This window comes from Apium graveolens, chromosome 10 (assembly GCF_009905375.1).
Source record: "Apium graveolens cultivar Ventura chromosome 10, ASM990537v1, whole genome shotgun sequence".
NCBI classification, from domain to species: domain Eukaryota; kingdom Viridiplantae; phylum Streptophyta; class Magnoliopsida; order Apiales; family Apiaceae; genus Apium; species Apium graveolens.
In genome coordinates this window covers 119,064,352-119,090,513 of record NC_133656.1, presented here as the reverse complement: position 1 = coordinate 119,090,513, position 26,162 = coordinate 119,064,352, and the positions used below count along the sequence as shown (strand labels likewise).

Sequence of the window (26,162 nt, the reverse complement as noted above, 5' to 3'; positions counted from 1 at the left end):
AGACCATTCTGGCTATCCGTTGATGGAGTAGCTTTACTTATAAATGAGTTTAGTATTGTAGCACATTTCAGTTTCTGTATGTAAGTTTTAATTCTTAGATGATTGTGGGAAATTATAAGTCATGTTGACTACTAGTGGATATGCAAATAGGAGGGCTAATTGTAAATATCTCATGCCTTGTAATTTTGTATAAGTGAAGTAGTATCAACTGATGAATTAAAGGCCTTCAACGGATGAGAAACAAAGCTTCAATGGATGTCTCTAAAGCTTCAACGGATAACATCCTTCAACGGATAAGTGCATCAACGGATAAAGCTTCAGCTGCTAATGCATCAACGGATAAAGCCATTAACGGATGAAAGCTTCAACGGATTGTAATATCCGGGATATATCGTGTAATTATTTTTGCTATTATATAATTATTATGTGTGTTCAGTATCTATTCTATGAGCTAATTGTTAAGTGTTATCTGTACTTGAATATTCAAAAATAATATTAATTGAGTATTTTAATTTTTATATGTCCAAAATAAAATATAGATAATTTTCATATCTTTCTAATTATTTTTATGTTGGTTTATGGATTTATAAGAATCATATGAAATTTCTAAAATCTTTTTCTGGGTAATTAAAATCTATTTTATAAAAACGGGAACCAACCGACGTCAACCGTTGTTACATTTTTGGAACCCGAAACTCTTTCGAGAACTCCTTCCTAACCTAATTGTAATATTCCGAGCATATTCCATGTTTCGACTTTTTCGATCCGGCTTACGGTTTGTCCTGCGCGGGTCCCGGCGCAACATTTTCGATACAATATTCGTTTCGGTAAATCAATAAAACCCGTATTTTCGATAAACGGGAGCTTTTTATTAAACTATCCCAATTATCACTTCGTAATACGTGTAACCAGGCGCTGAGACCAAGACCGCAGTACAAATTGTACTGATTTGGATAATTATCCCGAAAACCGATACCGTTTGGATCAGTTTTTACAAATAAACGTACCGTTTTATATCCGGAATGATCCAACGGGATACAAATTTTCCATAATTATAAATAGTCTTTTACCGTATTTTATTTCGTATCAAAATCATTTGCAGATAGTTAATTATATAATTTTTCGAGAAAAGCCCTAATTTCTTAAAATTGTTCTAAGAATCAAACAGTAAAACGAAGGCGTTACCGATCTCTGTTTTCAAAGCTTGAGTAACCAAAACGAAGGATTTGAAGTGTTCTATCAGATTCTGAGCATTGTTTCACTGCAGAAATCAAGGTTATTTTTCTAAAAATTTATTTATTTTCGAATTTATTTTATTAAAAATATGAATTTTTGTTCAGATGATTATTTGTATGATTTGATGATTGCATGTTGTAGAGCTTGTTTTCCTGATGATTTTCATATGTCATACGTCTGATTTGGAGTTCAATAACATGTTCAAATTTGAGTTTGATTTTCGAATTTCAAAATTAGGGTTTATAACCCGTATGAATGTTCTTAATTGAAATTTGGGGGTTTCTTATTCTGTGATAGATTGATGTTGTGTTATAGTGGGTTGTGTTCTCTGTGAAATTTGCAATCTAGTCGTATAAGTTTCATGAACCAACGAGGTCTGTAGAGAAGGGAGTTGTGTTTTGAAGTTTTCCGATGTTCGCCGGAAACTGGAAAACTTCACGGCCAAATTCCGGCCAACTCAGGGATTGTTAGGTTGTTTTGATTGCATGATTGTATTCCTGGTAATTTGTAGATGTGATCTGGAGCTTGTGGTAAGGTGAGGAGGTCGAAATCGTGTTCCCCAGCGAACCCGACTGTTTTCCGGCGACGGGGTGTAAAATTGCAGTTTGGTCCCTGGACTTTTGGGGATGATACAGTTAGGTCCTTGAAGTTTCCAGACTTTGCAAATTTAGGATTCCTGTTTATAAAATGTTTAAAAATCATATTTCCTATTTATTTTTATTATAAAAATTCGTTTTTAATTTTTGAAAATTCTAAAAATTATTATTTTAATTCTGAAAATTATTTTAATTCACAAATAAATCTAAATTAATTAGTTAATTAATTTCAGTTAATTTATAATTGATTAATTGGTCAATTAATTCGAAAATTAATTGATTAATTGATTTAATTAATTATTAATTGATTTTAATTAGTTATTTAATTAGATTTAATTATTTAAAAATGATTTAAAAATTCTGAAAAATAGTTTCGAGCTTTAAAATATTATTCTAAATTATTTCCAAGGCTCGATAATTATTCTAAAATTATTTCAGAGCCAGAATGGGCCAACCGAACCCTGTTTATTAACCCGAAATTGATCCAACGACCCGTTTTAATTCCGAAAAATGTTTTAAAAATCATTTTAAATACCAGAAAGCCTATTTATGACCCGAGACTTCTTTATAAATAATATATCATTGATTACGTGATGTATTATGTGCTACATGTGACTTGTTAATTGACTATCGGTCTATATATTCGGTGTTTACTTGATTATTGCATAACTTTCAATCCGTTAATCGGATTTGGGTAAAACGAAGGGTAGATAGAAGTATGTGTTGAATAAAATTCCATGAGTAAATTATTGATAGATGCTTATGATATGTGAGCAGAAGAGGCAAGACGTAGGAAAGGGAAACAGGTAGTTGAGGAGTAAAACGGTTGTGATTGGAAGCGAGTGCAGTGTAGTAAGCTAATACCAGGCAAGTGTTCTGAACTTTCTCGAGATATTGTAGTACTTGATAATCCTGTGATATTGCAAGTGCTTTGAAGCACAGAAACCTAAATCCTGATTTCAGTTATTGTACTTGAGCCATGAATCATATTCTTTCTAATCCATTGATTATTGTATACCCAAACAAGAACCACAAATCTACGATACTACTCTACAAATACATACAAATTAAATACCAAACACTGAAATGAACTATTATATACTCAACCCATGGTATCTTATACTTTGAAAGATCGAATCCTTGAAACCTTGAAACGTTGATTCCTTTGTTATCCAATTCTTTCATTACCCAGCATCCAAGCTTTTAAATTGCCTTATTGATCCTTACAAGGATTGAAACCCTTTCATTGTTAAACATTTATTGTTGTTAATGATTTCGGTTATTGTTTACTATTGCATATTCTGTTATTATGTTAGAATTGGATTGTTTTTATAAAATTGTGGACCAGATTCGTGGTCAGACCATATAATGGTCAAGTTAGGCCAATGTGTGCCTTGGATCCAGTAGTTAGAGCAATGATGTGTGCCTTGCTCGGGGTTAGTGCGTGACTGATCAGCAGCCTAACCTTGGTTTTTAAATTAAAAGTATAATATCCAATTCTAAATCATAATCCATTGTTCACTTGATATCATAAACATATTCACCTGATGATCATTATTCTCAGTTTTGTCATTGTGACTTGCTGAGCTAGTTAGCTCATTCGTGCGATGTTGTTTATATTCTTTCCAGTTAAAAAGGAACCAGTTGGTAAAGAGGATCCCCAGTCCAGCGCGAGAGCTAGGGGTTCAGGTTGAGAAAGCTGAGCAAGTAGGCTTCTTTTGGAATAATTTAAGTTTGTAAAAGTTTGTAATAATGTTTAATACTCAGTTTGAATTTGAAATAGTTGGGATTTGAACGGTTTGTAATATATTAGTGTGTTTGGCTTGTGTGCATACTTTAACCTGTTGCGGTCCGTGGTGATTGGTAAGTAGGGTCATTGCATATATTATTATTATCTTTATTATTGTTATAAGCAGGTTATAATTAAGGTGTGTGTGTGGACCCCAAACTTCTGACCCGGGTTTGGAGGGCGCCACACGGATGCTCGGTTCAATAGCAGTTGACAGTGACAATTCATAAGCTGACAGAGGCACATGGGTTGACAGAGACAATTGGAATGTGGTAGCCTCTTGGAGGAATCAAGAAAATGCAGTATTTCCATTCTGGTGCAAACAAGGAAGTATTCAAAGATTCACAGATTATTCTAGATTGCATTGGATAGAGAAATGAAGAAGAAACATGTGAAGAATCTTTTTAATTATATTTGTACTTTTGTCTTCACTTGAAAACTTGGTAATATATAAACCAAGTTGCAGCTAGTAATTAGATGATGAATTTTTCAGAGCTGTTTAGAAAAACATAGAGAGAAAATCATCTAGTTTGTACTAGGACGCAGCTGTGATCAATTCTTTTGAATCACAAATTTTCTGAAATACACATCTATGGTGGAACAACAAATCCACCGGAAAAGTTTTTAAAGCCTTTGTGTTCTTTACATTTGTGTTTTGAATATATATCTGTCTGCACCTGTCCAAAGCAATTCACACACAATTGTTCATCAAAACACTTAGCCTTTGAAACTGCTCAAAACTTGAAAAAGTTTTGAGATTTACATTCAACCCCCCTTCTGTAAATCTCATTGTTAGTTCCTTGGGAATAACAACAACATATAAACATATGACAAAATATGACATTCTTTACGATATATAAAACACACACTTTCGATACCTTTCATATTCTTATTTGATAAATACGATACACATAGAACATAAATAATAATTCAAAACCCATATTCCATGCTACGACCACTACAATCCGGTGATAATAATCCTAAATTTTTAGAAAACTGTCACAACAATCCGGTGATGAAGGTCCTAAATTCTTATTTGATATTTTCACAAACCAGGGCATAAATCAGAGAGCAAAAATTATTATCTCGTATACATATACTATAACACATAATACTTTAAAATATATCATCACTTCGCCCATATTTTGATAATCAAATATAAACGCATAACAATACAATTTTGAAAACACTAGTAAGATCGACCGAAAACTTACCTCAAAACATGACCAAATCTGAACTTACTCTTTTTTTTACCTTCTAAACGACATTTTATTGAAAAATATGAAGCACGAAAGTTGTACAGAAGGAAAGACCTTTCCGAAAAGTCCAGAACCGTCGTATTCTGACTTACGATGAATTTTCTATGAATTTTACAATACTGCTGATTTTTATGAGAAAAAGCCCTACAAATTTTGACAATAAATATGAGGAAAATGAATATTATGTATTTATAACAATATAAAACCATATCCTTATCCTACAAGTTATCCATATTAGAATCCGATCCAAATTTTAGGCTTATTAGTCTAATTCAATTTTAAATCATAATCTTAATCCAATTTTAATCCTTTTATTCTATTATTCTTTTAATATTATAATTCTAAAAATTACGGAATATTACAAATTTTAAATCATTTTATTCTATTATTCTTTTAATACTATAATTCTCAAAATTACGGGATATTACATAAGTCCGTGACACGTCTACCCATTGATCTACCAAAGATCAAACTATGGTCCACAAGATCGAATCCTAGGGAATGTACTAGTCTCATACCTAATACATTCTGAAAGACAGTCTGCTTAGATACCAACTGTAATAGCCCGCACTTCCGGCCTATTAATTCTAAAATCGAAACTAAAATATAATATAATTTACTAATCAAAAATCTATTACAAAGATGACTATTACGAAAGCGCAACTAAAAGCGGAAGTACAAAAGTCAATTTACTTCATTCCTAAGATCCTCAAACACCAATGTTATCCAACTCGAATTTTAGACCGAATTTGAAATATTAAAAGAATGAGCTGCGAAGCCCAACAAGCAACTACCATTTGACGTCTCAAAGTAATATTTTATATCTTTTTAAAAGCACACTTGACACATATTACACATAACATCTATCACATAGGATCACACAAATATTCTATAACAATTAGTATAAGATTCATATTATATATTCTATAACAATTATCAAAATGAAGCATGCAACATATTCTATAATTCACATAATCAATATTCTTAATCAACCAATAAATCTTAAAAACAAATTCTTATCTTTAGTCCCACGGTCCTAAATCACACCTTATGCCACATTTTACCAGTGACCGACATCTTATACTTTATGCCACACTTCCCAAGTGAGAGGTTTTTATTCTTATTCGATAGGGGCTAGTTTACGTCCCTCAACAAGTTAAACTGAAGCTTGATAATGTATCGATGTGTTCCAGAACGTGCGCAAACTAGTTCTAAGTTCTATGTATCACACTACGCAATAATCGGGTTCTAATTCTTATAAATGACTAAGACTGAGTATTTCTAAATATTCATTATCTTATTAATCACACATCCATATCATACTTATAATAACTAAACAAATATCATAGAACATCTAATCACACATAATAAGGCATGTTACACAATATATACTGAGCAATAAAGAATCACTTGAATAATCAGATAGATAATTCATGTTTCAAAATAAACGGAGCAATGAGTAGTTACTTACATAACACATAAGCAAACAAGTAATACGGAGCAGCGAATAGTTACTTACCATAGTTAATCAAAGAGATAATTCACAAAGAAACACATATTCAATCCTTAGCAACCCATCAAACACGAAACATCTAAAATCTTGAACTTCTCCACGATTCCAATTTTGATCAGATTTTAATTTGCCCTTTTGGAACTTCTAAACCATGTTATCTTGAAAAACACGAAATTAGAAAATTGAAGAGAACGAAAAGACCTTTCCGAAAAGTCAAAATCAACGAATTCTGACTTACGATAATTTTTTTGCGAATTTTACAAGACTGCTGATTTTTGTATAAAAGAACCCTGCGAGTTTTTAATAAAAGATGAGGAACACGAATATTATGTATTTATAACGATACAAAACCCTTTTTTCTTAACCTACAAGTTATCCATATTAAAATCTGATCCAAATTTTAGGCTAATTAATCTAATTCAATTTTAAATCCTAGTCCTTATATAATTTTAATATTTTTATTCTATTATTCGATTATTAATATAAATTAAAAAATTAGGGGATATTACACCGCTAAGTTGTTAATATATTATTTATTTTTATATTTAGTTATTTTATGTATATAAATTAGTGATTTACAGAGGATTGTAGTTTGTATTTTAATTTAGTTTGTATTGCAGTAAGACTCTATAAAAATATAACAATATACATTAACATGCTCACTAAAATTGCAAGATATATTCAAATTTAAATATATTTAAAAATTAGTAAGTTAGACATTAGATATTATATATATATATATTACTAGCCTATAACCCGTACAATACACGGATTGATTATAACATTTATTATTTTATTATTTTTTATTATATAAAATTAAATTATAGCAGATAATAAATATGTATTATTGAAATTCATGACAAATTTAATAATTTATATATCATGTTATTGATAGATTCAAATTTTAAATAGTTAAAATAATAAAAAGTCCTCCAGCAGTGTATGCGGTTGATTTGGTGTATGCAGATGATGTGATAAAGATTTTTTTTTAATTTGTTCTTGATTTGTTAATAGATTATTATTTTTAAATTGGAATTATTAAAATTAATTTTGAAAGTGTTTTGTTCCCTACGAAAAGGTGAAAAACAAGTGGAGTGCGATTAGAAATCAAGTAGGATTATCATTCAAAGAGTTTGTAATTATATCAAATACATGATTTAATTTTTTTAAATAAAATATATTTATTTTAACTTTATTTTGGAATGTGTTAACAACTATTTTAGGATAACCCGTAACCCGTACGATGCACGGGCTGTTTTTAATTTATTATGATATAACTTTTTTGTGTATAATAGTTAATTTTAATTGGTAATTGAATTTTAAGGTAATATATATATATATAATTAATTTTAATAATAAAATTGGTATACTAATTTATGTCTTTCTTCAATTGAGAACAATTTATTTTAAATTTGATTCTACCGTGTAATAATTTTGGATAATTGTGATTTTACTGTGATTCTACACTTTAAACTATTTTATCAAATTTCAATAATTTTTTAAATGAAAAAATTGTGCAACTTCGTTTATAATCTGGTACCTAAAATTTGTAACTATATATAATAAACGATGAAATAAAATATGTATATTTATATATTTTTAAATAATAAGTTCTTACGAAATAAAATTTTAATATTAATATGATATTAACATGTTTTGAACTTTAGACATTCGTAGTATAAATGTTCTAAGAATCTTTTTAATATGAGCTTGTTTATAATTTTAATATTTCATAATATTAATTAAGAAAAATTTATATGCGTATAATCAAATATTACATTCTGAGTTACTTTCCCGCTAAGTTACTTTCCCGCTAACTGTGATTGATATGATAGGATGAATATAAATCTTACATTATTCTTTATAACTATATATTTTAATAAGCCAAAGATTTATTTGATAACAAAATAATATCTATGTTTTATTTTTTCTTATCCATGTAAAACTTTAATAGACATAGAAAATTAATACTTCTTTTGTTCGGGACTTAGCTTTTGTTGAAGGTTAGAGTTTGAGTATATTCGGGTGTAGGGCTGTCAATGGATCGGAAATCCGGTCCGATCCGATCTGATCCGAAAACTAACAGAGCGGATATGGATCATTAAATTAAAAATCTGATCCGAAAAAAATCCGATCTGATAGCGATCTGATCCGATAAGTAACTGATTTTGATTTAGGCCGATCTGATCCGTTAACGATCCGATCCGAATATTTATTATATATATATATATATTATATAATAAATTATAAATCAAATATAAAATATGTGATGCGGTTTTTTTTAAAATTTTCGTTAACATGTGTTATGAACTTCTGTAAGTGTTCCTTGAATGTCATTCATATCCTGTAGTGTTTTGTTTCTATATCATAAAAGCTCAATTATGCCTGTAACATCCGGACCTTGAAGTGCATATAATTGATTTACCAAACTTCTGAATGAATACAGTGAATAAATCAAGCTGCTACAGTTAATGTTTTTTTGTTGCTTACCATTATTAAATTGCTGCTTCAATATAATTAGAATTAATTTTTTAAATATAAATGGATCGTAACTCCGATCCGTTATCCGTGATCCTAATGAATCCGGATGTGAAAAATCTGACTAAAATACGATCCGGATCCGAATTCGGTAAAATTAAATGGATTAGGATATGGATCAATGTCGATCCGATCCAGATCCAGATCCGATCCATTGCAGCCCTATTCGGGTGAAATTAAAAAAGGGCTTTTGATATGTATTGAATGAATTGTGAGTCATGTACGTGGGGGAACTTGGAACAGTAGTGACGTGTATTTATGTAATTTGTGTTTTGTTTTTTTAGGAAAGGGGTACTTTTTCATGGAAGGTGTTAAATAGCCAAACAAATTATCCTATATTTTGTTTATAATAGTATAATATAGATAAATAAGCTTTATTACTTATTGTTTTAATTTTTTATTTATTTAACAATAAAATTATTATATTATAATTTAAATCAATAAAGTTAATATTTTGGAAGTGTTTGATTTCCTACTAAAAAGAAGTTGAGTGCGCTTAGATATCAAACTGGATTATAGATGTAAACTTGATTATAGAGTTTGTAGTTATATTGCATACATAATTTATTTATTTTAATGAAATAATATTTGTTTACATTTTTTGGAAGCTGTTAACATATTTTTTAGGAAAGTGTTAATCAACCGACCAAACGAAACCATGTTTCGCTTATAATAGTATAGTATAGATAGATAAATATGTTACATAAACATTTTATAATATACGTTAATCAGCTTGTCATTAATTGAGAGATCAATTTACAAATTTTTATTAATAAATTTACCATAAATATCGTAAATGATATTGAAGATGTATAAATTCCTAATTCAAACTTTTCATAAATAAAGCTGATCAAATAATTAAATAAATCTTAGACAAATCTGAATATAAATATCAAACCTGAAAATGGATTATACATGGGTCAAATTAAACCGAAAAATTTAATTCAAGCCTAAATATGAATAACAAATCTTAGGAACGACTTATCCAACAATTTATAATAAATAGGTATACTGATTTTATAATATTGGATCAACCCTTATAAGGGCTGTGCTATGTTGTTCCTATAAAAACCACCTTTAAAACCAATTTCAACCTATGCCTTAAATTATGTCCTATACATATCTTAAAATACTAAAAACATTTATTAAATCTTATTTTTGGAGGATCATCCTTACGGCTGTCAAAAAAATTCGAAAAATTCGATATTTGTCCAAAAAATATGTATCTGAGAAAAAGCGGATATTATCCGTATCCGAGAAAAAACGGATATTATCCGTATCTGAATTCAGGATATTCGAATCTGAAACTAAATACATATATGAAATTTCAATTATATAAATATATAATTATATATAATTTAAAATTTATTTTTTTAATTTATAGTGTGTAAATGTATTAAATAATATGTTTATACAAATTTTATATAATTGTACTCATATTTTATACATATATAAATATATTTTTTGTATTTAATTATAGAAAATGTTCTATAATCATCGTTAAAACGGTAGGGGCAACAAATAAATTCAAAAAATCCGATATTCGTCCGAAATATTCGCAATCGTATCCGAGAAAAATCGGATATTATCCGTATCTGAAATAAAACGGATATTATCCGTATTTGAATCCGATGATTGTGGATACGAATGCAGATATAGGCATATCTGTATCCGAATTATCCATTTGACAGCCCTAATCATCGTACATATCATATCTCATTTTTAGGAATAAAAAAATTATTTATATCATTTCCCATACATCTCTCTCATATCATTTTTCTCAATCCTCAAATTTTAATTCTAATATATTATTGTTTTCAACAACAATCAACAACCAACAACTATAAAAAAATGAACTAAAAGTAAACAATAACCTGTTGGAACCATCAAAAAATTGATTTCTGGAGCTTCAAATGTGATCTCCACTGTTCAAAATTTAGATACTGATGCAAAGAAGGCGTGGTTAAAATTTCAGGATGATCCAATAGTTGAAACTCGGGAATCATAAAAACAAGTTGGCTGATTTGGGCACAAAATTTTCAGCCTCTTTTTAAAAAACTTTTGTTATTTTAACATAACTCTATCTATTTAATGATTCAACTAAACTTCTACGATCACTCGAAATCTATTTCTTGATATCATGATAAAGTATAGAGAGAAAAGAGAAAAGTATAGTTTTATTATAATACGACTTGTTCTCACTTAGAATAAAAAGAGGGGTTTATCTATATTATACTATAATAACCGGAATGAGGTATAATTTGTAGTTTGTTTAACTCCTCATTTTGGTTATCCCTTTTCATCTTGACCATCGGATCTTCTTTATCAAATAATCAGAGGCGTTGGAACCAAATACAAAAAAAGACACTACACAAATTCTCAGGTTTGAATCTCGTTAACAACAAACATTTATATTATTATTTATAAAGATACATTAAGTTCTCGGGTTCGAAGCCCGTTAACAATAAATATGTATATTATTATTTATAAAAATACATATAAGTTTTTAATTTTGAATCTTACTAACAACAAATATTTACATAAATCTCATCAATCATATCCTATTTATACATTTGAGCTTAACTTGAAATTATACACAATAAAAGTATAATTATATAATCATTATTCAATATTTAATTATTTACATAATTTTTTAATAAAATTACATAAAATAAAAATAAAAATATATAAATATTAACTAAGACTGTAAGTTAGTGTAGCTAACAATCAAATATAATACAAGAAAATATCACTATTATAACAATGAAACTATCAGATATTATCATTATATATGTTATCACCTGCAGACCCGTAGTGTGAAAAGGCTTGGCGCAACAAGCCAACAACAAGTACCCCCGGGTTGATGTCATCGATTCGGAAGGAGACATATGGTCGAAGCTTACAGATCAGTTTGACAAACGGTTAATAAGTCTGAACTGCATTGTATTTTTAAGTTGGTTTATTTGCTCTGTTTCTGAATATACGATTATAATTCAGATTCTGCTTTGTTAATCAGTATTATAAACAAGTTCGTTTGTTCTTCTACTTAAAAGTAAAGTTTGGTTTAGTCAAAAAAGAAAAGGTAATACAATAAGTCAATAAGTATTACTGTAATTCTTGAAAAGATGCTGGCCATTGATTCCAGAGTGGTAGACAACTAAAATGAATCAACCTCTGTTGATTTTGGATACAAGCAAGAAACATAATGAACAAGTAAACATCATAGTAATGCACCTACAATCACATAAGCTAGAGTGGATCCGTTTGGTCGCTAATTCAGATTCCTAACTCGCATAGAAAACCAGAAATTGTTATCCAAACAACCCTCGAATGCAGGACTCGTTTTTATGTTGTTGAGGAAGAGTGTTCCACCATCTAGTTAATGTAGAGTTATCAAAACATACTCCATTCTCCAACACTCCAGCCTCATGCCAATGCAAAATCTGTCTCTCCAGACTTGTAATCCTTTCCTTCAAACCATCATATGACTTCTTTTTACCAAGTATCATTAGCTCCTCTACCTCGGCCCAAAAACATGACTCTGAAATTGACTCCACTGCCAACTTTTTCTTGTGCTCCAACCATCTTTGAGTATACTTAAACACAGCAGACCTTCCCCTTATCATGAAAGGTCCTGAGTCATCGTTTAATCCACGTGAATAGTAGCTGCCAATTGCAATGGGCTCATCCAGCCTTCTGTGCGTGGTTCCCAGTTCTATCCACTCCTTATTTCCTTCAAATTCGTCTGGGAGTTGATTCATTTTTAACATTTCCATTATTTCATTCCACATTCCCCCTAGTTGCAGGCTTACCACCCCAGCATGGAAGTCGTCGTTATTTGCTTTAATCCTGAATGCATCATAACGACACTCCTTACGAACCTCACAGTTCCTGCAGTATTCTTGCAACCAATTCAGTTTCATTATAATTTCTTCTTTATCTATTTTTTTCTCATTACTTAACTTTTGCTCCTCGAACTCCACTGCTGCTAGGAGGCAAAGCTTTGCTCTAAAGCTCTGCACTTTCAAGACAAATCTGTTAGCTCATCATACATGGTTCTTTCACTTCAAATATAGTTATACAAGTGTTCTTATCAGATATTTTGCAAACAAATTTAACAAGGCACTTCCAATGTTAAGTTGTGTCGTTAATTGGGAAAAAATTATAGACAAGATATCTAAAACTCTCCCCCCCCCCCTCCCCAAAAAAAAAAGACAAGAAAATGTGTACTGACCAGACCAAGGTCATCAAGTGACATATTTTCTGTCTTCATAAATTCAACAGTTGCATTATCCAAATAAATACAGCTTTCTTCCTCTACACTCCGTTGGAATATGTCATTGTAGACCAAACTTTTTTCTAAGATTGGACCTGCAAACTTGGCACCTTCATCTCTAGATTGCAGTGTTGAAGAATGAAATAACAACTGTAAAACAGCATCAGAATTCCTTTCCACAACCATTCTTTTATTATTATTGCAAAATATGTATGTTCCAAAAGGTCTGTAAGGACTAAGTTCCATAAAGCTAGAAAAATTATCCACCAGCAAATTTTTGTATCCTGTGAGGTTACATGCAACATAGCTTGCTACGGATGATAAATTTGCCAAAACATTCTCAACAAAAGATGATGCCTCACTAGAAATGCATATATTAGAATCCTTGTATAATACGGATCTCGGATTTAGAAAGTCAAGAACTTTTTGTAGCTCTTTCTCAATAGAAAAACAAGGAGCAAACATTATGCAGGGAACAATATCATTCTTGATCACAAAATGAATGAAGTATTGACTCCAATTTTCACGCCTAATAGCATGAGGAAAAATGTGATTACCAACCAACGGGGATCCGAAAGTCACACATCTTGGAGTTGCAATGCAGTCTACTCTTGTATATTTTTCCAGAAACCAAAGTGCCGCAAAAATGGCCATTGGACCACCTAAGCCATGTCCTGCAAAAACTACCTGTTTCCTTTCTCTAACAGCTCCATCTACCTGAATATTACGTAAACATATTCTGACAATTTCTCTACAATTTTAAACTGAATTCATCGCCAAATAAACATGATTTAAAAACTTAGTATTTATCAATGACAATCTCAAATGTTTCTATTTTCTAACATATTGCTAAATATTTCCAACATATCTCACACGCGCGCAAATCAGAAATCATGCAAATTTAAGGACAAAATCTATAATAAAAAGTTACCTCAACTGCGAGAGAAGAAGTTTCGAAAATAGCTTTAAATCTAGAGAGAAATGCTGCATTAACAAGTGCAGATTCTTGGCTTCCAATTCTTCTAAGAGACGAAAACAAACCAAGATCAATCTTTGTTTCTCCATAACTAGAACAGGATCCTGCAAACCAATCACTCACGGACCATGCTCCTGCAAACGAAAACACGGCTGCTGCCATCGAGTCAAGTTGACATTCATCGTAAGTGTACTGCTTGGATTCATCACAACACTCATGAGCTTTCATTGACAATTCACAAGCTTTCTTTATAACCTCTTCACTAACCCCAAGACTCATATTTTCAAAATTGTTCAATATTTTTTTTCAAAAGGATTAAGTATTTTTTGGTTGTTGTCTTGTTGATTTGTTTAACTATATGTATAGTGATAATCTAATAGTGGAATCAACGCTTGGTTGATTTGCAGGTAGAAAGACTTGTAGACTTGGTACTATTTTATTAACAAGTGGCTGGCTAGTGCAGGTCCGCCCCTTAGTTATATAAAGTTCCAATCGATTTTTTTTTTTATTTTGCGCATATATTTCTTAATTTTTTTTCTTGTTACTTCATGTATATAAAAAAATGTGCTCGTGAAAATTCAATTTTTTCGGTGCCTTGTTCATTAGCATAAAGAGTTTGACCTCATGATCTTCTATGGTCTAATGTGTGAAAACGTCTTTTAAAATTTAGAGCACCTTCACTACCTATCTTAACTAAATCATGTCGATTCGGTCTTTATATGATGTATTTAAGTAATTTATTTTAAATGCGCCCAGTTGTTACAAAAGTTGATATTCATTAGCTAACTTTGAATAATAATTGTAGTACTAAACTCTAAAAGAACAAATGAAACTAATATGCTAAACTCTAACATTTGACTGATTTTTTTAGTTTGTTACAGAAGTGAAGCGGAGAAAGCATGATGCAGTTTCATCTTTCACACCAGGAAAGTTCACACCAGGTTGACTGTGCAAGAGAAGACTTCAAATTTAGTGTCTCATTGCTTCTTAATTAATTGATCAATCAACTATTCAACTGTGAGTGTTTTTTATGACTGCTGCTGCTGTGTGTGTGTGTGTGTGTTTTCTCTAAGTTCCGGAATTGTATAAACTACATTGTAGAAATGAATTTGATTGCTGAGTAATGTGTAATAAATTATAGTAATGTACTATAAACTATATAGCATAGTTGAATTGGTTTAGATTGTTGAGTAGTATGTGTGTGTGATCGCGCTCGAGTTTGGTAAATTCTGATTATGTGTGGACTACAGAGTAGAAAAGGAATTTGTTGCTGAGTAGTGTGTGCATATGTGTGTGTGGCGAATTTTGTAGTGTATACACTATAGAGTATAAATAAAATTGATTGCTAAGTAGTGTGTGTGCACCCGAGCTTAAGTATAAACTTTAAATTAGAAGTTGAACTCATTGCTTCTTGATCTTTTTCTCGAAGCAGTGGAACTCATGGCTTGGTAGTTCGTTTTGGAGGGGGGGGGGGGCTTATTAAATTTTGGTAGTGTATAGAGTGCAAAATGGATCTACTTGCTGGGGGTGTTGTTGGAGTAGCTTTTGCGGATTTTGAAAAGGCATTTATTAAGGTAATAAAGACAATTGCTAGATTCAAGTCCACCTTCAAGCGCCTAAAAGCTACTGTGGATGCCATAGATCTAATTTTCAAGGATACTAGAAAGTTGGAAGAGATCTTAGAACGTCCGAAAACAGAGCTTGAATTTTTCGCAGATGAGCTTAAAAAGGGGACCGATCTCATTCTCTTGTGTTCGAAGATAAAGTCTTGGAATCTTTACAAGAAGTATGTTTACTCAAAGAAGCTTCAGAGTTTTGATCAGGGGTTGACTAGGTTCTTTCAGATTAATGTGCAGGCTCACCAAGTTAGAAGTATCAGACAGGTATCAAAAGGAGTGAGTGATGTAAGTGTGAAGTTGGATGTAGTTAAAGGAGAAATCTTGCACGATGTTCTTGAGAAAATTGATTCTATGAGTGTGACCTGTAGCAGTTCGTGTTCGAGTAGGAAGTACATAGGCTCTGCTTATGTTGGTGAAATTCCAGAACTTGTTCTTGGGTTAGATTTGCCACTTGAGGAACTGAAGGTCATGTTGCTAAAAGACAATGATGTCTTGCCAACCGTGGTCGTGCTTTCAGCTCCTCCAGGATGCGGAAAGACCACCTTGGCTAACATGGTGTGTGTTGATTCTACAATCAAAGGTATGTTCTCTTCTTATCAATTGCTACTTATAGTTAAATATTGGAGAATAGCTTTGCCATTCTGATGCTTATCTTTTACAAATTTTTGACATGTAGAAAAGTTTAAGCAGAACATTTTCTTTGTCACCGTCTCAAAAGCAGTCAACATTCAGATTGCTGTTAAGACAATATTCAAACAAAAGGGATGTCTTGATGACTTGCTTGAATGTCGAAGTGACGAAGATGCAATCAACCAATTGGGACAGTTATTGAAGCAGATAGGAGGAGGGCCAGATAAAGATCCTATACTCTTGGTGTTGGATGATGTGTGGTCACCAGGACTCGAAGTTTTTGTGCAAAACTTCAGGTTCAAGGAAATCCCAGAGTACAAGATTTTAGTTACATCTAGATTTGCTTCCGATCTTCATTTGTCATATAAGCTGAAATTACTAAATGATCATGATGCCAAAGATCTTTTCTGCCACTCAGTGTTTCCTTCTGGGAGCGAACACCCTAAGATTTCAGATAAAACTGTGAATGAGGTTCGAATCAAAAACTTGTGATCAGCTCTGAATGTTTTGTTTGTGTACTCTAGAAGATGATATCAATTCTCTCTATCTGTGCATCTTCTCAGTACTTGTGTCCATTGATGTGATGGCTACAAATTTACCTGCAATATATATTTGTGTCCGAAATTAAATCTTAGAATATTAGTTTACAGTTTGCTAACTCCTTGATCACACAAAATCATCAGGAACCATCTGAACTGGAAATTGTATTGTAAACATTTACTAATATTAGAAAGTTAAAGATAATCTTATTTCTGAAAAAATTTCCCATTTGGATCTGGTGGAATTTCTTGCAGGTAGTTAAAGCTTGCAATGGGTTCCCACTGGCCTTGAACGTGGTTGGCCTTTCACTCCGAGGCAAGCCTGAGGTGACCTGGAAAACGACACTAAATAAGTGGTCAAAAGGGAGATCTAGTATATTTGATTCTAACAGCTTACTACTAAATAATCTGAAAACCAGTCTAGATGCTTTGGATGAGGAGAAGGGCATGGAAACACTGAAGGAGGGATTCCTGGACTTGGGTTCATTTCCAGAAGATCAAAGAATTTCATCTACTGCTCTGTTGGATATGTGGGTAGAGTTGTATGATCTAGATGAGGAGGGCATGGAGACCTACAGTAACCTCGTTGAACTCTCAACCAGGAATCTTCTCAACGTTGTGCCTATAAGGTAATAATTGTTAAGTGTGTGTTTTATCTACTTCTCTCTACTATCTACTACTCTGTATTAGCCTGCCTGGCATACTCTTGTGGGAAATTCTCAATTGCATCCATTTATTCTTTACTTTTTCAAGTAGTGTTATTTCGTGTTTTTGACTTGCAAGTGGTCCTTGTAATTTAAATATACCGTTCCGTTAGTCAAACGTTAAAATATAATGGTAATATGTAAAAGTAAAAATAGTAATCGTATTTGTTGGAAAAGTTTATAAGACAACAGTTTTACAATTAATATTCTTTCAAATACTTTCTGAAGTTCTAAACTTTGTTTTGTCGGAAATTTTAAGTAGGCTTCGCAGTTCATCTTCGATTATACTAAGGTGGGATCAGTCCACCAGAATCTAAAGAGATAAAAAAAAGATATATTCAGAGAAGTTACTTTTTCTCATTGATCAAATGTGATATTTATAGTGTACACTGCTCTACTTATATATGGCTATATGAATCAGTTACAAGTATGTAATAAACTAGACTAATAATCAGGGAGGCAATTGTGCTAACTATTTACACAGCTGAAGTCTAGGAATCTGATTATGCTAAGTATCTGCACAACTAGTATTAAGGAAAGATTGACCATGATATGCTCAATCCTTAACACGCCCCCTCAAAATGGTCGGCCAGCATGAGAGACCGATTTTGTGAACCAGGGAAGTAAAAGTAGATCGTGGAAGGGGTTTTGTGAGGGCATCTGCTAGCTGATCATTCGTGGATATATAAGTGACCCTAAGCTTGCCGGATCGAACATTTTCTCGTACAAAATGATAGTCCAGACCAAGATGCTTCATTTTTGAATGGAAAACCGGATTTGCACTAACGTATGTGGCACCTGCATTATCACAATTAATTACCGAAGTAGAGGTACTTTGCAAACCCAACTCATTAAATAAGTTACGAAGCCATAGAAGTTCTGAAGTTGCATTTGCTACAGCTCGGTACTCCGCTTCTGTAGATGAGCGAGCCCTTGTGCGTTGCTTTTTAGATGTCTAGGAGATTGGGTTTTTGCCTAGATATACAATGTAGGCTGTCGTGGATATGTAATCATCTCTATCCCGAGCCCAATCAGCATCTGAATAAGCATGAAGAGATAGTGGTGAATTTTTATGCAGAGTAATTCCCATGTGTAACGAACCACTTAGATATCGAAGTAGACGTCGCAAGGCTTGCATATGATCTTCGGTAGGTCTTTGCATATACTGGGCTAATTTATTTACAGAGAAGGCAACATCTGGTCTGGTCAGACTTAAGTATTGTAGGCTTCCAATTAACGCACGATATTGAGTTGGGTCTTGAAGTGCCTTTCCTTTTAATGACAGTGGAGGATGAGTTGCAAGAGGAGTTGCAACTGGTTTTGATTCGTCCATATTGGCCCTGCATAAAATTTCAGAAATATATTTCTTTTGACTGAGAAATAAACCAGCAGGATGTGGTAGTACTTCAACTCTCAGAAAATATGATAAATTACCCAAATCTTTAAGAGAGAACCTTGTCAAGAATTTTTTAATGAATGACTCTAAAAATTCTGGATTATTGCTTGTGACAATTATGTCGTCTACATAGACCAGCAAATATATAATGGATCCATTTGTGTGAAGTGTGAACAAAGATGAGTCTGACACCGCATTTTTAAATCCTGAATTCAACAAATATTTCCGCAACTCTTTGTACCAAGCTCTCGGGGCTTGTTTCAGACCATAAAGAGTTTTGTTGAGCTTGCATACATAATTTGGATATTCAGAATCCTTGTATCCTGGTGGCTGCATAGTGTACACTTCATCTGTTAATGTTCCTTGTAGGAATGCATTATTGATATCGAGTTGGCGAAGTGACCAGCCTTGTGAAACTGCAAGAGAAAGTATTAGACGTACTGTTGCTGGCTTGACAACAGGGCTAAATGTCTCATTATAATCAAGACCAGGCCTTTGATGAAAACCCTTTGCTACTAAACGCGCCTGATATTTAGTAATTTTGCCATCTTTATCCCTCTTTATTCGGAATACCCATTTACACCCAATCACATTTTGTGAGGTTGATGGCTGTACCAAGTCCCATGTTTTATTTCGTACCAAGGCAGCAATTTCATCATCCATAGCCTTCCTCCAAATCGGGCTTTTAAGAGCTTGTGTAATAGATTTAGGCTCAATTTCAGGTGATGCAACCTGAACATTTAAGTTAAGTTTAGTGATAGGTTTTCTTATTCCATTTTGGAGTCTGGTAGTCATATTATGACTTGGTTGATGCAAGACCGGAGGAGTCGAAGAAGGTGAGATAGCAGGTGAATGTGAGGCGGATGTATATTCATTAGAGATAGAAGGGGAGGTGTTGGAGTTTGTGGGAGAATTTATGGACTGACTTTATGAATTAGTAGAAGAAATAGGAGAGTGCTGACTTACTATGTCCATGGAAGGAGTAGAATGACTTGGTAATATTGTTTCTGAAGAATTTTCTGTAACTGATGATGAAATAGGAAGAGAAAGTGGACACCATTCTTCTAGTAACGTAGGTACAGATGGCGTTGGTTTTGTGAGATCCAAGAATGGAAATTTACTCTCCACAAAATGAACATGTCTGGAGATATATACCTTGTTCGTTTTTGGATCAAGGCAGTAATAAGCACTTTGTGCTGATGAGTATCCAACAAAGATACAAGGAATTGATTTTGGGTCAAGTTTATGTTTATTATAAGGTTTAATCCAAGGATAACATAAGCAACCAAAACCCCTTAGCTTTTGATAATTTGGTTGCTTTCCAAATAATTTAAAGAAAGGAGACTCATTTTTCAGTGTAGGTGTGGGAAGACGATTGATTAAATAAACCGTTGTTGAACAGGCATGCGGCCAGTATTCAAGTGGCATCGAGGAATGAGTTAGAAGAGAAAGAAATGTTTCGACAATGTGTCGGTGACGTCTCTCAGAGTACCCATTGTGTTGAGGGGTGTGAGGGGGGTTGTAATTCTTGAAATTCCAGCTACTGCTAGATATTCTTTAAGGGCTTCATATTCACCACCATTATCAGAGTATAAAGTAATAAGAGGAAGTTGGAAATATTTCTCAACTAATGCTTTAAATCGAAGAAATGTATTTTTGGTATCAGATTTTCGTTTTAATGGGTACAACCAAATGTATTTAGTATAATGATCAACAAATAATATATAGTATTTGTAACCATCATGGGAATATATAGGAGCAGTCCATAAGTCTGTGTAGATATATTGAAGAGGGGCAGTAGAAGAAATAGAAGAAACTGAAAAGGGTAATTGATGCATTTTATTGCAAGCACAAGAATTACAATCTAAAATAGAAATACTGGAAATATTTAGATTATTGGATGAAATAATTTTTCTAAAAGCCTTTTGAGAAGGATGGCCTAATCTATGATGCCAATCGAGCGAATCAGTCTTGTTGCTTGCGAAAACTTGAGGTGAATTAGAATGAATTTCATAAATACCGGACTTAACCGGACCCTGAAAGAGAGAAGCCCCCGTTTTGAGATCCTTCACAAGAAATGAATTAGGTAAGAATTCAATAGATGCATTATTATCATTGCAAAATTGAGAGATTGAAATTATATTGCGAGAAATTGAAGGGACATAAAGAACATTATTAAGGTAGGGAGGAGATGATGGGTGTGAAAAAGACATTGAACCAATATGAGAAATTTTTAAACCTGTACGGTCTCCAATAATCAACTCCTCAGTTCCATCATACGGAGTGTGTAGTGCCAAGTTGTTCAGATCTGTTGTTATATGATGTGAAGCGCCACTATCCAAAAGCCAAGTAGATGATGAGGGAGGAATTTGAACATTAGCAGTGTGTGCTTGAGGAGGTGTTGGTTTCCTGTAACTTTGTGCATAACGGTTCTGGAATGGAGGAGGTGGAGGTGGTGTAGCATTAGGAAACTTCTGAGTAAACACTGGGCATTGAGATACAACATGTCCTTGTTGACGGCACCACTGACACTTACCCAAGTAGGGACGAGTTTGCTTTGTAAAATTGTTGGAAGGGAGTGGGAGAATGCCAGGGGCATTTGAGCGACCGTAATTCTTACCATGGTTGCGAGTTGTAACAGCAAAGGCAGTTGCTGGCATTGAGGAGTCTTGACGATTTTGTTGAATGGTGAGTTCTCTATTTATGAGCTTTTCATGAAGTTCCTCAAATGAAATAGGAGTATCTCTTCCATTAACAGCTTCAATCACAGAGGTATATGACTCATCTAGACCGAGTAGGACACGATCAATAAGATCTTCATGTTCCACCTTTTTTTCTAGAGCAGCAAGTTGATCGGCACAAGTTTTAATGGCCTGCATAAATTCAGTAATAGAACAATTACCTTTGGTAGTGCGGTTAAATTGATCCTTCAATTGCTTAATGTGGCCCCTGCTTGGTAGAGCATATGTTTTGGCAAGGATATCCCACATCTCTTTGGTTGTGTGCGCTTGAGACACGAGAGGGACCAACGTTTGAGACAAGGTACCAACAAGTGCACTGAACAGTAGCTTATCTTGACGAGTCCAGTAGAGAAATTCAGGATTGGTTTTTTTCAATAGTGTCGGTTGTGAACAACCGGAGAAGGACAAGTAAGAGACCCGTCGACTTATTTATATAGGTCATGGCCTATCAGAATGGCCTCCATTTGTATTTTCCAAGAGAGATAATTTGTAGAGGTGAGTTTGATGGTGTTGTGAATGTTTAGAAAAATAAATGGCTTGGTTGGATCGTTGCCATTAGGGATCTGATATGAAGGAGTATCGTTGGCCATTAATAATGTGTTTAAGAAGAAAGGGAAAGATGGATCAATGCTCTGATACCATGTTGAGTAACCAGCTCATCTAAAATCTTAAGGTGTTAGAGGAAGGCCCCAATAGGATCATATATTTAACACTCCCCCTCACTCGAAAGCCCATTTATGGGTCGAAGAGTGGAACACCGGCACTCATCTTTCGGGTATTAATTGCCTTTAGTGTCCACAATAAATTGTGAGAATATTGGGGGTGGCTGGGAATCGAACCTTAGTTCTCCCGCCAGCCTAAGCTCTGATACCATAAAGAGATAAAGAAAAGATATATTCAGAGAAGTTACTTTTTCTCATTGATCAAATGTGGTATTTATAGTGTACACTGCTCTACTTATATATGGCTATATGAATCAGTTACAAGTATGTAATAAACTAGACTAATAATCAGGGAGACAATTGTGCTAACTATTTACACAGCTGAAGTCTAGGAATCTGATTATGCTAAGTATCTGCACAACTAGTATTAAGGAAAGATTGACCATGATATGCTCAATCCTTAACAGAATCCTCCCCAACTGTACCTAGAGGAAAAACTTTTAATTCACTGGTGGAAAATACAATTGTTTTACGTTGAAATTATATTCCCAGACCTAAATTACCATAATTTCTTCAACAAAGTGGCCTAACACAAATATGGAATTGCCCATTCATAAGTCTGCCTCGTATTACTTTTATCATCTGTTATTACTGATAAAAACTGATAATTTTAAACTTCTAGTAATGGTCTTGCTCAGCTGCACAATTTACCCGGACCCTTCACAATTTTCAGCTGCCTTCATATTAATTTGATGGTCTGCATTTTCAGTGTTCTCTGGAGGAGCTATATGTTTCATATTTTAGGGACCCTTGACAATTTTCTCACAACTCAAATAGAGCTTCCATTTGTAGTAAAATATTTGGAGAAACCTGCAGAGGAGCTACACGTTTCATATTGTTTTTCTGCTTTCAATGTTGTTTGTTCAGCTCACTTCTAGTAATTTATGGTCTATATATATTCCTTGTTTCTATAACCATTTCGAAGAACAAAAATATGACTGTAGTTATGCCCTTTTTTCTCTACTTCCTCTGTATGTTAGATAATATTTTTTTTAAAGTGTGTTAGATAATCTTTGGTTGCTACCGTTAAGTATAACTGTATAATGTTATTGTAAAGTGCCAGGTTAGACAATCTCTGGTTGCTAGTAATCTTGATGCATTACTGTACAATGTTACTGTAAATTGCCGTTTAGTTTCTTGGAAGTCTCTAGACGCTCATCCACTTATCCAGTTCATGCTTCATTACAGAAAAGATGATTCAAGTGACCTCGATGACCGCTACTGTAATGGCCATTTTGTTACACAGCATGATATGCTGAGAGAGCTGGCGATACACCAAAGTAGCCAAGAGGCTATAGAATTGAGGAAAAGACTGATAGCTGAGATTTTAGGAAAAGGCCAGCCCAAGGATTGGATAGGAATGTTAAACCAGCCTCTTGCTGCCCGGCTTGTTTCTATTTCTACTGGTATGCTCAATTTTAGCTCTTCATTGCTTTCTACAATCCCACATTTCCACCTTAGAAAAATTACATTCAACATCTTTAAACCTGGTTCCTGTGGCTACATTATTCACTTTTTTTACTGCAGATGACACGTTCACTTCAAGCTGGCCCGCCATCATACTACCTGAAGCCGAGGTTTTAATCCTCAATGCCAGGTCAAAAAACTACACCTTACCACAGTTTATGGAACATATGAGCCAACTTAAGGTTCTGATTGTTACCAATTATGGTTTCTGTCCTGCTGAATTGGTAAACTTTCCAGTTGTCAGACATTTGTCCAGCCTAAAGAGAATAAGACTCGAGCATGTATCGATTTCTTCAACATTAAGCGGTTCACTTGGATTTCAATTAATAAATTTGCAGAAACTGTCATTAACTCTGTGTGAGATTGGAAATGCTCTGGAAAATTGTGCTAATATGTTTCCACATCTCAGAGATATAGAGATGGAATATTGTCGTGATTTAGTTGAACTTCCTGTGGGAATATGTGACATTGTTCACCTCGAAAAGATCAGCATTACTAGATGTAACAAGCTACGTGTGCTCCCTGAGGAGATTGGAAAGCTGATCAATTTGCAGTCACTGAGACTCAATTCCTGTACAGCCCTAGAGGGATTACCAGAGACTATTGTATGTCTCCAGGAACTAAGTTTTCTTGATATATCTGATTGTATAAGCCTCAGTGAACTGCCGATACAGATAGGTGATTTAAAAGGTCTAAGAACACTCCACATGAGAGGCTGCTCTGAAATGGATGAGTTGCCAACTTCTGTTGAGGAATTGGAGGAGTTGGTCGTATTTTGTGATAAAGAAACTGCTGAATTGTGGGAAGATTACACTAATGTGCGCAAAATTCTGGTAAAAGAAGATGTAAATCTGGATTGGCTCCATTAATCTCTATGGAAGCTTCTTGTTTTATTGTATTCCTATGTTTGTGTTAAATAATCTCTTCAGTGGACTTAATCCGTGTTTTTCTTTGTTGCTTAATGTTTTCTTGTACTCTGTTATGTGTTGCTGATAAGAAGCTTATCTAACATGAGTGAGCAAGAACATAGTCATTTATCAAACTGCCCTGTATATATTATGACCAGGTAAACATAAGAAGTTATCTAAAATATATTCTACTAAATTTTTTACTTAAATAAGACTTCAGTCTAGGTTAGTCTCTTGTTCAATCACCGAGAAGATGGTATAAACCACACAGAAAAAGTACATATAAAACACGTTCATATACTCTAATTAGTAAGTACAAAACAGCAACATATCATAAATAAGCAAGCTGCACCCAAATTTACATACTACAGATGTGTACTCAAGCTAGACACTAGTTAACATACTAGAACATAAGATATCAGTGTTACACAAACTTATTGCTCATATAGTAACTGCTCAACTGATGACGATGTAAAGCAAAACCTAATTATTCTGTTGTGACTTGTCACTTTTGTCATCAGCTCCTCCACTAGGAGTTCCACCACCATAGTTACTGAAGTCCTGCCTAGGAATAAAATGGTGATTGTTGACATCACTGTTTACACCAGGATGCTCTGAATTGCTACCTGCAACAACTGACAGCTTCCGCGCCTCGACGTTGTGGAGATTCATTTCTGCCATCAAAGATTTCACGTTTATCGACATGCCAGAGCTCATCAGCAACGTTATCAACAACGGTAGAACAAACGCTAGGTACATAATCCTCCTCATGCTTTAAGGTTTTCACTGAAAAAATAAAGATATTTATGTACTTTTGTTAGCAATTAGCATATTAACAAGATATACTTTTTGAGTACCATAAAAAGAAAGAAGTAATATATATGCTATGCAGAATCTGATACCAAATTACCAGAAATGGACAGGTGATATATCTTTGTTGGTGACTTGGTGGGAAGCGAAGGAGAGAGTTGTGCTGTTTTTATAGTGAAGCTAGCTAGTCAGGTGACTAGTGTTTTTTTTTTTATCTTTTATTTTAATGGGCCACAGTACATATTATGAGCGGAGATTTGAGGACGAAAATTAAAAATGCATACATGATCTCAGTTCAAATTCATCTACCGACTGATCAATAAGGTGACCAGTGTAATTACATGTATATTATATTATTACGTATGTGAATTATTTTTACAAATTTGCAAAAATTTGTTGTTGGGTGATCCACAATTGAGGCAAAATGAAGTGGAAGTCCTGTT

The 26,162-nt window shown here is 33.4% G+C and overlaps 2 protein-coding genes across 2 annotated transcripts; one reads left to right on the top strand and one right to left on the bottom strand.

Annotated features, from left to right (window-relative positions):
- Positions 1–12,045: 12,045 nt before the first annotated feature.
- LOC141689408 (protein EDS1L-like) lies at positions 12,046–14,611 on the bottom strand. The gene is made up of 3 exons (XM_074493687.1): positions 14,139–14,611; positions 13,166–13,924; positions 12,046–12,947 (listed from the first exon to the last, which is right to left on the bottom strand). The coding sequence occupies exons 1-3, from the start codon at positions 14,460–14,462 to the stop codon at positions 12,243–12,245; spliced, it is 1,788 nt and encodes a 595-aa protein (XP_074349788.1). The 5' UTR covers positions 14,463–14,611; the 3' UTR covers positions 12,046–12,242.
- Positions 14,612–14,898: 287 nt separating this feature from the next.
- On the top strand, positions 14,899–24,963 carry LOC141692411 (putative disease resistance protein At5g66900). The gene is made up of 6 exons (XM_074497239.1): positions 14,899–15,200; positions 15,616–16,382; positions 16,479–16,903; positions 17,227–17,600; positions 23,723–23,940; positions 24,062–24,963. The coding sequence occupies exons 2-6, from the start codon at positions 15,692–15,694 to the stop codon at positions 24,868–24,870; spliced, it is 2,517 nt and encodes an 838-aa protein (XP_074353340.1). The 5' UTR covers positions 14,899–15,200; positions 15,616–15,691; the 3' UTR covers positions 24,871–24,963.
- The last annotated feature ends 1,199 nt before the right edge of the window (positions 24,964–26,162 follow it).